At 47.2% G+C, this 13,147-nt stretch overlaps 1 protein-coding gene across 1 annotated transcript in view; it reads right to left on the bottom strand.

Moving 5' to 3' along the window:
* The window catches only part of LOC139230174 (complement C4-like), a 231,338-nt gene that overhangs the window by 183,025 nt on the left and 35,166 nt on the right, over positions 1 to 13,147 (bottom strand). Inside the window, exon 3 of the mRNA XM_070862016.1 lies at positions 143 to 323. Coding sequence (XP_070718117.1) covers positions 143 to 323 — 181 coding nt within the window. The remainder of the gene's footprint in view (positions 1 to 142; positions 324 to 13,147) is intronic.

Genomic DNA, 13,147 nt, shown 5'->3' with positions numbered 1-13,147 from the left:
GTCTCCGATCGTCGCCTAGCTTTCATAATTGGAGGGACCGAACACAGGCTGCGCCAACCCATTCAACACACAGGCTTCGCTCGCCATTTCGGTCAATATATTAATGTAAATATTGAAACGTGTGCATTATAGTAGTACTCACCAAGTTCGTTGGGCGTGTATATTGGTTTGTCAGTCTGAATGAATATATAACCCTTTTTCGACGAGAGCAGGACGGGAACCAATTTCCTTTCTGGAAACAGTTGCGGGCTTTCAGCAGCAAGCGAGATGTGTTGTTTTTTCCGGAACCAAATGTTAGCATCCTTGAAGCGGTCAGCGAGAGCCTGTGGGTTTGATACTATGGAGGTCAGTGGTGCTAAAATTGGTTAGTCCACTTATACGTTTCTTTGAGTCACGGCCTCGTTCCAGTGCGACATGACCATTGATACCACACTGCAAGGATAATGATGGAGACTATCAACATATTGTTCACCTAACCAAAAACGTGTGATCTGCCTTTCCGTGATGGCATCAACGAGCTTCTGCGTCACAATTTTGAGTGCACATTTACTCCAATCTGTATTGGCCCAGCAATCCCGGCCTCACTGGGTCCCTCCGGAGTGGACAGTCCCGGGAAGGCATCGCGAAAGCCGGTTTGCAGCGCACAATGCGCATGCGCTGAAAACCGGCTTTTCCGACCTGTCAAGCTGGACCTTGACAGATCGTCCACATCTCGGGAGCGAGGACATTTGCAAGGGCAAGATTGCGGGATTTACTCATCTCTTGCCCAGCGGATGTCCTGAAAACTCTTGCTCCTGATAAAAGCAGGCGCATAGCCTATTTTTACAGGCGTAAGAATGTTAAAATACACAAAAACACAGTAAAATAACATTTTAAAAGCACATTTTATTGTTAAAAACGCTCCCCACTGTGGTAAGTTTATTTTAAACAATAATTTTAAACAACTTTTTAAAAAATCAGAAAAATAAATATTTTTGAAATACATAAATATGTTGTGCATTTTTTCTAATTTTTATTATTGGTTGTGTGTGTTTTGGGAGCTGTTTCCCATTCATAATAATGAGAACTCCAACTTATGGAGTTCCCATTATTATGAATGAGAACATACTTTACCTGATTGGCTGCCCAGAGCCATGTGACTGCAGCTCCAGCCCTGCGCCCATCCTGGCGTGCACGCACTGCGACGCGCAGTCAGTGGAGGCCTCAGGACCGGGAACTCGCGTGGGCACAGCAGCTTCAGGTAAGTGTGCTTCTTTATCCTAGAATCCAGTCGAATGCCTGCGGGAAGGAGAAACTGGACTTTCTGGGCCGTTATTAACAAGTTTCTAATGCATGCAAAATTCTCAGACTATGTTGCTTTGCTTCTTTTCGTTAATATCATTCAATATCAATACTAACTCCCATTTGGGGATAGTCATGTGAAGGCCTTAGAGAGGGTGCAGAAAAGAGTTACAAGAATGGTTCCAGGGATGAGGGGCTTCAGTTACATGGATAGACTGGAGAAGCTGGGGTTGTTCTCCTCCAAGCAGAGCAGGTTGAGAGGAGATTTGAGAGAGGAGATTCAAAATCACAAGGGATCTGGACAGAGTAGATAGAGAGAAACTGTTCCCGTTGGCAGAAGGGCCGAGAACCAGAGGGCACAGATTTAAGGTGATTGGCAAAAGAACCGAAGGCGACATGAGGAGAAACAGTTTGGTTAGGATCTGGAATGGACTGCCTGAGAACGTGGTGCAGGCAGATTCAATCATGGCTTTCAAAAGGGAGGTGGATAAGTACTTGAAAGAAAAAACATTTGCAGGGATACAGAGAAAGGGTGGGGGAGTGGGACTAGACGACGTGCTCTTGCAGAGAAGCGGCACGGGCTCGATGGGCTGAATGGCCTTCCATGGTGTAACCATTCTATGATTCTATGATTGTGAAGTATTGGTCGGTCAATAGTGATAGAAATGATCAACACTCTCTCCCTGAATTGTGAAATTAATTTGCCATTAGTCCCCATTGCATTTGGAGTATTCACCTTATTCTCTTCAGTACTTGTAATGATAGCTTTAGACATGATCCATAATTGGCATAAATTAACTCGCAATTATCATGGCTGCAAATTAGTTTTTACATCGAGAGCGGCATCGATTTACTTTAGAGAATAAGATCCCAAATCAGTTAGAATATGCCGAATGCAACAACAACAACAACTTCCATTTATATAGCACCTATAATGTAGTAAAATGTCCCAAGATACTTAAGACAATACAACACAATGTCCATTGTGGTTGGGAATTCAAGAATCCTTTAGCCAGTGGTTTTTCACCACAGACATGAAAGGGGCACTCGATGGGCTCAATTTTGCCCAAAGCCGTTTTTTGTCATATTGCCGGAGTTATGCCCGTTTTTCTCGGCCAGAACTACAACAAAAATAAATGTGCCAAGTTTCCCCGCTCTATTTTTCAAAATTGGCACCGCACAGCCTGTAGCCTCGGGGGGGTGGAGCCTACCGTCTGAAGCTGAAAAAAGCATGTCACCCCTTCTGCACATGCACTGGAAAAAAAGGACGTTTTTGACGTGATTCCTGTGTGCCCGCATGCAGCGTACAGCTCCCGCTCTGCAACCGGCCATTTTTAAAGAGCCACTTGGGTGTGTCAGAATGTTGAGTGCTGTGTGAGAACTTTAATTATCATTGGAAAAATCGGAGCTGCAATACAAGATGCAACGCGGAGCCAAGACCAAGAATTTCTTACAGGATGAAGTGGAGGCACTAGTTAATGTGATTGAGGGCAGATGGCATGAGCTGGACTCCAGCAGAGGTCACATCAAAGTTCCAGCCAAAGAAATGAAGAAACGCTGGAACCAAATTGCAGAAGATTACTGTGCAATGGAGACTATTACGAGGTCTGGAGGCCATTGCAAAAAGAAGTGGCAGGAGCTTGGTCAAGCAGTTAAAGTAAGTAATATTTGCATTTATTCAATGCAATTGCAATTGTAATGTAAAGGTGACCAGCTGTATACGACCCACCCAGCAGAAAGACACCCTCTCTAAAAAGTTGTATTTTGATCTTTGCAGAGGAAGGTGGCATATAATACAAGGGCAAGAGCTTGAACAGGAGGAGGCCCGGCAAATCTGCACCCACTGACAGCCTTAGAAGAGAGGGTCACTGATTTGATGGGTCCTGCCTGGAGAAAGGCAACCACCACTGCACAAGCTGGGCCCGCACTCAAGGGAGAGGGTAAGTCCTGCAAATTCCACAGTCCGGCTTTCCGAATTGTTAAGAGGGGATGGATGAAGCTCCCACTGTTTTACTCACTTTGGAGGAGGTGCAAGCGCCGTCCATTGAGGTGCCAGCCCCTTCCCTGAGGAGTGGTTTGAGTGTTGGTGGGACATTCCATGGTTTCCCACCGTCCGAGGCTGGGGATCCCAGTGGGGTGCAGCGAGGCACACACAGGGCCCCACCGTCCGAGGCTGCGGGTCCCAGTAGTGGGGTGCAGCGAGGCACACCTCCCCACCGTCCGAGGCTGCGGGTCCCAGTGGTGGGGTGCAGCGAGGCACACACAGGGCCCTACCGTCCGAGGATGCGGGTCCCAGTGGGATGCAGCGAGCCACACCCAGATGAGGAGGGGAAGGGAAGCTCGACAGTGCTCTCCTGAGGTGCAGGACTGAACAGATGTGGTTCAGATGATGGCAATGAGTGTGGAGAGCAGTAATCTAACGCGATCACACCTCGACACCATCAGTGTGGTGGGTGATGAGGTATCGGAACTGTCAGGAGAAATGGGACGCTGTCTGGGAACGTGAGGGAGGGAATATCTCAGTCAGCTGAAACCATGTTGGTGCACATGAGGGAGGTATTGTCACAGGTATCTGATGCGCTGTCAGTGAACATGTAGGAGGGAATGTCGTAGTTGGCTCAAACATGCTCAGTGAACATGAGGGAGGGAATGTTGCAGGTCGTTGAAGCACTTTTGCTTAACATGAGGGAGGGAATGTTGCAGGTCGTTGAAGCACTTTTGCTTAACATGAGGGAGGGCATGTCACAGGTAGGTGAGACACTGTCGGCGAACATGAGGGAGAGAATGTTGGAGATAGTTGACACACTGTCAGGGCACATGAGGGAGGGAATTTTGGAGTTAGCTGCTGCAATAAGAGAATGTGCCCAGACTCCACGCCCATTGGCAGAATCAACTGTCACTCCCACTCCAATCCCCAGACCAGCCTCTGAAGAGGCCCAAGCTGGGCCTTCCACATTTCTGCCTGCCCACGACCCCATCAACAAGTGCACATTACCTGAGAGGTTCGAAAGAATAAGCTTGGTTCCAACCCGAGAAACGCTGTGCCACTGCCTGCGGGCAGGGGTGGAGTCAACAAGACCAAGCGCAGCGGGTGCTCTTAGAATAAGGTTAAGGAGAGTTGGGTGCAGCCTTTCTTTGCTGCTGCTATTGTTGTTATTATTATTGTTACTGTTGTAACTGTTCTCAAATTAAAGGTTTAAAAGTTAGTAAGTGACCTTAAAGTTTTTAAGTGATCTTAGAGTTTGTAAGTGATCTTAAAGTTTCCAAGTGATCTTAAGTGAAATTTTTCAAGTTTGATACAAGAAAATGTTCATTAAAGTTAAGTTAAGTACAAATAAATATTTGTTACACTTTTGAATAAAATATATTTTAAATTATAACTGAATCACTTCCATTATGTGTTCGATTATTAACACAACCTCTGAAGTAAAGAAGAATCATTTCCATCATTTGTCCATTAACACAACTTATAATTACGGAACAGGTCCAAACAGTAAACATGGTCCATGTTGGAATAATTGCGGCTGAACACAAGAACACCAGAAATAGGAGCAGGAGTAGGCCATACGGCTCCTCGAGCCTGCTCCCATTCAATAAGATCATGGCTGATCTGATCATGGATTCAGTTCCACTTCCCTGCCCACTCTCCATAACCCTTTATTCGCTTATCGATCAAAAATCTATCGATCTACGCCTTAAATATATTCAATGACACAGCCTCCACAGCTCTCTGGGGCAGAGAATGCCACAGATTTACAACCCTCTGAGAGAAGAAATTCCTCCTCATCTCAGTTTTAAATGGGCGGCCTCTTATTCTGAGACTATGTCCCCCTAGTTTTAGTTTCCCCTATCAGTTGAAATATCCTCTCTGCATCCAATGTCCAGCCCTCTCATTATCTTATATGGCTTGATAAGATCACCTCTCATTCTTCTGAACGCCAAAGAGTAGAGGCCCAACTTACTCAACCTATGCTCATAAGTCAACCCCTTCATGTCCAGAATCAACCTAGTGAACCTTCTCTGAACTGCCTCCAAAGCAAGTATATCCTTCCTTAAATACGGAGACCAAAACTGTACGCAGTACTCCAGGTGTGGTCACACCAATACCCTGTACAGTTGTAGCAGGACTTCTCTGCTTTTATACTCCATCCCCCTTGCAATAAAGGCCAACATTCCATTTGCCGTCCTGATTACTTGCAGTACCTGCATACTAACTTGTTGTGTTTCATGCACAAGGACCCCAGGTCTCTCTGTATTGCAACACTTTGCAATTTTACTCCATTTAAATTATAATCTGCTTTTCTATTTTTTTTGCCAAAGTGGATAACCTCACATTTTCCTACATTATAATCCATCTGCCAAATTTTTGCCCACTCATTTGCCTGTCTATATCTCTTTGCAGATTGTTTGTGTCCTCCTCACAGTTTGCTTTCCCACCCATCTTTATATCATCAGCAAACTTGGCTACATTACACTCGTTCCGTTCATCCAAGTCATTAATATAGATTGTAAATAGTTGAGGTCCCAGCACCGATCCCTGCAGTACCCCACTAGTTACTGTTTGCCAACCGGAAAATGACTGATTTATCCCGACTCTCTGTTTTCTGTTGGTTAGCCAATCCTCAGGCAGCAAAGCGTTCACAGGTGAGCTGCTGGCAAAAGGCTCAAGCAATCATTAAAGGGGCATGACGCCCCGCCATCGTGCTCCTGGTTCAGGTAGTTGCATGGCTTCCTCGCCCTCGTCCTCCTCCCCGTCATCTGCATCTTCCTCATCATTATCATCAGCCACTCCCACCTCAGGTGTGTCTTCCACTACCATCTGCTGCTGCCTCATGATGGCTAAGTTATGCAGCATGCAGCAGACAACAGTGAACTGACCGACCATCTCAGAGGAGTATAGCAAGTAGCCTTCGGAATAGTCCAGGTATCGGAAACGCTGCTTCAAGATGTCAATGGCTCTCTCTATTATGCTGCGCATTGCAATGTGCGACATGTTGTATTCCTGGTCAGCTTCCGTCCGGGTTACGCGTGGGGGCATCATGCTATAAGAGACCTTGATGTAATCACAATACCTAGTAAGGATGTTGTAATGGTTCATGAACCGAAACAAAAAGTGGATTTAACAAAGTACTTAGGAAACCAATTCTAAATTGGTTGCAGTTGTAAAGTGATAATTACCACACTAAACTAATTGGGCACATGATTTATTCTGATTTAAAGTGCCGAGGCCGCACCCTTTCTCCCCCAGTAGCCAGCTCTGCCCTTCTGGCTGCTGCTGAAACATGGCAGATATAGCACTTTCAAGTAGGATGAATGCATCATGGGTGCTCCCAGGGTATCTTGCCTCAACTGACATGATGCAATGCATGTCGTCACACATGAGCTGCACATTAATGGAGTGGAAGCCTGTTCTGTTCCTGTCCATCTCAGAATCCTCTAAAGGTGCTCGCAAGGCGAGGTGGGTACAATCAATGCAGCCCTGTACTTTTGGTAAGGCAGCAATCCTGGACAAGCCTACAGCCCTGTCACGCATTGCATGGGCGGTCAGAAGGAACTTTATGTCGTCATTGTTGTGCCTGTAAGCACTCTAGTAATGACTCCACAAGGTGAGATATTGTATTTGAACTGTTGAGACCTTAGTCCATTTATTGCAGCTCCTGAATGAGGTTACAGTAAGGTGAGCCCCCTTTTATACCTGTTTACCTGCGGTGTGCAGGTGACCTCTAGGTCTCCACCAGTTGCACCCTCTGGTGGTACAGGCATATTGTGTACAGTGTAGAGATACATTCAATGGTCTTATGTAACTGTACATTGAGTGCACAAGGTATATACATATGCAACATCACTTCCCCCTAAGTCTTGTGCCACTGGCCTTTGCACTGTGTGCTCTGGCCCTCGACTTGAGTGCCCAAAGCCCTTGTACTTTGTCTATGCTTGGGAACGGCTCTCTCCCTGTGGACCCCCAAGTCCTTACTGCCACAAAATTGGGAACTGGTCAGTAGTGGACGGTTGGAGGTTGCAGTGGGGGTTTGAGTGGGTTCTGGGTGTGATCCATGTATGTCCATGGCTATATATCCCCATTTCCCCCCCTCCCCCCCCATTCATAGACCATGTGTGTGGCTCGACATCTGCATTTACATACATGTACAGAGAATGGAAAAAAAAAGTAGGATTGGTTGCATCACTGATTGGGTCTTGCAGAAGTGGAACGAGTACATATGACAGGTAAGGTACAGACGTGGTATTACAGTCTTGCCCCTGGGGTGTAGGTGCAGGTGGGTGAGGACGCTAGTTCCAGAGTGCCCGGGAACTGTATCCAGGTTGTCTGATGGCGGTGCTGCGCCCCCTACCAGCTGGGTGGGCTCGGATCGCTCCCTTGGCTGGGTCTCAGGGCCTTTTCCGTTGCCTAGTGGTGGGCAGAGCCACAGGAATGTGTGGCCTCCCTGTCCTCCTTTGAGGGCTGCAGGGTCTCCCTGCTGCCCTTCAGCGGTAGTGTGAGCCTGGTCATCCCAGGTCCCGTCGGGAGGGTTGGAGGTTGCTGGCCTCTTGCTCCAGTTGCTGGCCCGGGTGGCCAGAGGGGTCGGGCCGATCTGGGGCAGGGCGCCAGTAGTGGTGCCTGTGCCGTCTGCTGATCGCTGGCCCTGCAGTGGGTAAGCTCCCACTGTGTGTGGCCACACTTCCTGGAGCATCACATTGGTCCCGGAGGCGCAGACTACATGATCGGGTAGCCCACCGGACCTGGGTGTTTCAAACGTGAGGTTGCCCTTGGTTTTGTCGACGTGCATATTGAACGTGGCATCACATATTATTCCATAATTTATATTCATGATACATTGGCTCCGATCGCACTCAGGCACTAATTCACATTTGTCAATTACATCTTTTCCCTCAATTACATATTTTCCCTATATATTACCGGCATCGCTGTACAATATTACACTTGATACTTGTATTCATCAATTACATCTTTGCCACGTATCCTACTGGCATCGCTGTTCAATGGTACATTTAGATACTTGAGTTTGTTAATTACATCTCTCAGATTAGTATCATTGACATCGCCGTACAAAAGGTAGAACAGTCCCTTTAATTGTTCTGGGTTGCCTGTTGCCTTTAAGAGGGCCTTGCAATCTTTACCAATCCGGTTCGCTGCTCGGCATCACGTGTTGCTCCCTCACCGCTGCCCCTCGTGGTCTGGTCGTGGCCATCTTGATTTCAGGCGCTTCACCTCGTGGTGCGGGCGCCATCTTCTTTCTCTCCACGAGGTAGGCTGCGGTGATCCTTTTCTCCCCAGGCTCTGCCACTGAAGTCGGGAATTTACTTTCTGCGTCGATCTTCTTCCCTCGGAGTCCTGCCACGGTCCAGAAGATGAGGTCTGGTCGTTCGGGTTGGGTCATCTCGCCGTTGGGTTGTGCAGTCTGTGTCGTCGCCACACAGTCGAGTTGGACGATAGGATCTTCAGGTGCTGCGATGGATCCAAATTTGGGGCCGCCTAGGACGTCAATCGCCGGGGTCTGCAGGCTTTCCAAGCTCCAACAGATTTGGATTTGTTTCATCCATCTTCTCCCTAGCAGCGTTGGACCATCACCAGCAACGATCCACAAAGGCAGCTTGTGCATCGCGCCGCCGTAGGACACCTGGACATCCACCCCGATAACGACTGGGATGGTGTCGTTTGTGTAAGTGAGCAGCTTCCCCTGGATTGGTAGCATTTTGGGTTGTTCGATAGGGTTGTCCCAGAGTTTCCCGAAGGCCGCCTGATTCATCAGCGATTGGCTCGCCCCGTGTCGACCTCCATCGAGACTGGAACACCGTCGATTTGGACTTCTATTTTCAACGGGGAACTCTCGGTGGGGCAGGTAAACACTCCATATACCTCTTCCTGGGGCTGAGCTGCCTTCTGGACTCTCTCTTCGTCTTCATCAGCGCTGGAGTCTGGGTGATCGGCCAACTCTTCAGCGACTCAGTGAGTAAAATTTCTTTTACACATTCGCTGGAGATGGCCTTTAGTGTTACAGCCCTTGCAAGTATAGTCTCTGTATCGGCACTGGTGGGCCCTGTGATTTCCTCCACAGCACCAGCATGGGGCTGGCTGGTTGGCCCCCTGCAGCAGACTCAGGGTTGCGGGACTCAGGGTAGAAGTCTTGCCTCTGAAAGGCGCCATTCGGTTCACTGTACTTGCCGTGTTGGAGTCCTGAGGTTGCGTCATCAGGCTTCTGGAATCACAGACCGAGGCCATGAACGCTTAGCTCATATTAATTGCCTTCTGCAGGGTGACGGTGGTGTCTGCAGAGAGCAGTCTATGGAGCAGGCCTTCGTGGCCGATTCCAATAACAATGATGTCCCTCAGTGCTTTGGTGAGGTGGTCACCGAAATCACGCAGTGCAGCCAATCATCTCAGGTCTGCAGCATATTTTGTGATTTCTTGGCCTTCGGGCCTCTGGTGTGTGTAGAACCGGTGTCTGGCTGTGACGATGCTCTCTTTCGGCTTGAGCTGTTCCTGTATCAGCGTTACGAGCTCCGCGAACGTTTTCATTGTCGTCTTCTCTGGGTCTAGCAAGTCCCTGTCAAGGCCATGAACGGTGGGCCCACAACTGCTAACCAATTAAGGGAATTAAGGGTTACGGGGAGCGGGCGGGTAAGTGGAGCTGAGTCTATGGCCAGGTCAGCCATGATCTTATTGAATGGCGGAGCAGGCTCGAGGGGCTAGATGGCCTACTCCTGTTCCGAATTCTTATGTTCTTATGTTCTTATGCTGAGCAGGATGGCTCGGCGCATATCAGCCAACGAGGTCGGTGTGTTCCCAGCTAGGTCGTTCGCGATGAAGTAGAGTTCTAGCCTTTCGACAAAGGCATCCCAATCTTCCCCATCAGCGAATTGTTGAAACTTACCAAGGTTAGCCATTTTTCGCGTGGAAATTCATATTCTTGTCGCCACTTGTTATGCTTGTAAGCGCTCTAGTAATGACTCTACGAGGTAAGGTATTGCACTTGAACTGTTGTGACCTTAGTCCATTTATTGCAATGAGGTTACAGTAAGGTGAGCCACCTTTTATACTTGGTTACCTGCGGTCCCCAACAGTTGCGCCCTCTGGTGGTACAGGCGTATTGTATACAGTGTAGAGATACATTCAATGGTCTTATGTAACTGTACATTGAGTGTACAGGGTATATACATACACAACAGTCATTCTTCCAGGCATAGTGTAGCAATCACCTGCCGAATGCAGATATGTGTTGCATGTTGAGAAATGGCGCACATCTCCCCAGTTGTAGCCTGGAACGATCCAGATGCATAGAATGAAAGTGCAGCTGTAACCTTCACTTCAACTGACAAAGCTGTCCTCCTATGCTTCTAGATTGCAGGTCTGCTTTTACTAACTCACAGATCCCAGTTACAACTTCTTTGCGGAAAAGCAGCCTTCTGACACAGTCTGCATCACTCAGATGCAGGTACCGAACACTTGTCTCGATATACCCGACGTGGGTAAGGCCTCCTGCCCAACACCCTCCTGGTTCTGAGGTTGCTCATGTGATGACGTCAAATCAATTGCCTCCTCCACAGCACCATGATGCAAAAGGCTTCCACAAGGTCTGGCATTGTCAGTATTGCCCCCATGCTTACATTTTATATTTGCAAGAAGCTCAAAACGGCAGGCAGACAGGACAAGGTACCATGTTCTTTCTCCCCACAGGTCTGTATGGACCACACCATGGTCTTTGCAGGCGCAGTGATTGGGAAAGTCCCCTGTCCCAGCGCCCCACCCCCCCCCCCAACTCCTGGGCTACTTTTGATGCATAGTGCAGTCTTGTAATGCCTTCCGTATGCCTTCCACAGGCCCCCCCATCACAATTCCCCGGGCGACATTTGATGCGTAAGGCAGTCTTGTGATGCCTTCCGATCGCCTTCCACAGCCACCCCAACTCCACCCGGCCTTGCTTTGATGGGTAGTGCAGGCTTCTGATGCCTTCCACAGCACCTACCCGTCCCCCCGCCGGGTTTCTTTTGCAGCCGAGCTTCGAGCCCCTGTGTCGACCGATTCTGACGGCCGACGCTCCAACCCTCCAACCCTGCTTGCAGACGTTCTATGGTGGCGTGTCAGTTGAAAAACAATGAAAACTTACAGAATTCCATCAAACTTCCAGTTACTGCATTGTAAGGTAAAAAAAAATATTCTTTATTATGCATATTTAAGTCTTCTTGACTCCCTCCAAAACGTCGCTGGCTGAAAAACAATGGCGTCTTTCTGTGTCGATTTTTCAATGTGCTGTGCACTGCTTTGCTTTTTCTTAACTCACCAGAAAGTTTTTCAGGAATGGTTACATACGCCGACCTAGGAGAAATATTTTGGGGGCAAACTTCGATAATTGACAAAAATTGGCGCAGATATCGGGTCACGTCCCCTCTGATGCAAAAAAACCCCTAAAAAAATTGTAACTAACTGAGTTACACTGAGTTACGTGATCCTATGCCAAAGAAAGTGGCGCCCGCCAAAAAAACGGCCCAAATCACTGGCAAAAATTGAGCCCCATATCATCAAGATTTCCAGCACAAGTAACCAATTTCCAATGATTTCATAAGTTTACATTACATCGGAACTACAGCACAGAAACAGGCCATTCGGTCTAACCAATCTGTGCCGGTGTTTATGCTCCACTCGAGCCTCCTCCTGTCTTTCCTCATCTAAATCTATCAGCATAACCCTCTATTCCCTTCTACCTCATATGCTTGTCTAGCCTCCCCTTAAATAAATCGATACTATTCACTTCAACCACTCGCTGTGGTAGCGAGTTCTAAATTCTCACCACTCTTTAAGTAAAGAAGTTTCTTTTGAATTGCCGATTTGACTTCTTGGTGACTATCTTATATTGATGGCCTCTAGTTATGCTCTTCCCCACAAGTGGAAACATTCTCTCTGTATCTACTCTTTCAAAACCTTTCATAATTTAAAAGACCTCTGTTAGGTCACCTCTTAGCCTTTTTTCAAGAGAAAAGAGACGCAGCCTGTTCATCCTTTCTAGATAGGTATACCCTCGCATTTCTGGTATCATCCTTGTAAATCTTCTCTGCACCCTCTCCAGTGCCTCTGTATACTTATTAGAATATGGGGACCAGAACTGTACTCTAAGTGTGGTCGAACTAAAGTTCGACACAAGTTTAGCATAACTTCACTACTTTTCAATTCTATACCTCTAGAAATCAACCCTCATGCTTGGATTACTTTTTTTGGCTTTGCTAACCTGTGCTGCAACTTTCAGTGATTTATGTATTTGTACTCCGAGATCCCTTTGTTCCTCTACCCCACATAGACTCGTAAGCTCCAAGTAATAAGTGACCTCTCTATTCTTCCTACCAAAATGTAAAGCTCACATTTATCTGTGTTGAACTTCATTTGCCAATTTTATGCCCAATCCGCAAGTTTATTGAGATCCCCCTGTAATTTGGTGCAGTCCTCCTCAGTATTGACTGTCCCCCAATTTGGTGTCATCTGCAAATTTAGAAATTGTGATTTTGTTAATATAAATTGTGAACAACAGTGTTCCCAGCACTGATCCTTGTGGAATATCAAAAAAACCTTACACCATTGTGAATTGCTACCCTTTACCCCTACTCTCTGCTTTCTGTCTTGAATCCAGCTAGCTATCCATTCTGCTACTTCTCCCCTGACTCTGCATTCTCTGACCTTGTTCATCAGTCTAATATGGGGTATCTTATTGAAAGCCTTTTGAAAATCTATATAAATTACATCGACTGCATTACCCATGTCTACTCTCCCTGTTATCTCTTCAAAAAATTCAATGAGGTTGGTCAAGCAAGACTTTGCCTTTTGAAATCCATGCTGACTATTCATTACTATATTTTTAGT

Source organism: Pristiophorus japonicus, chromosome 19 (genome assembly GCF_044704955.1).
Source record: "Pristiophorus japonicus isolate sPriJap1 chromosome 19, sPriJap1.hap1, whole genome shotgun sequence".
NCBI classification, from domain to species: domain Eukaryota; kingdom Metazoa; phylum Chordata; class Chondrichthyes; family Pristiophoridae; genus Pristiophorus; species Pristiophorus japonicus.
Note: the sequence above shows the minus strand (reverse complement) of the source record. Positions and strands in the feature narration are given on the sequence as shown.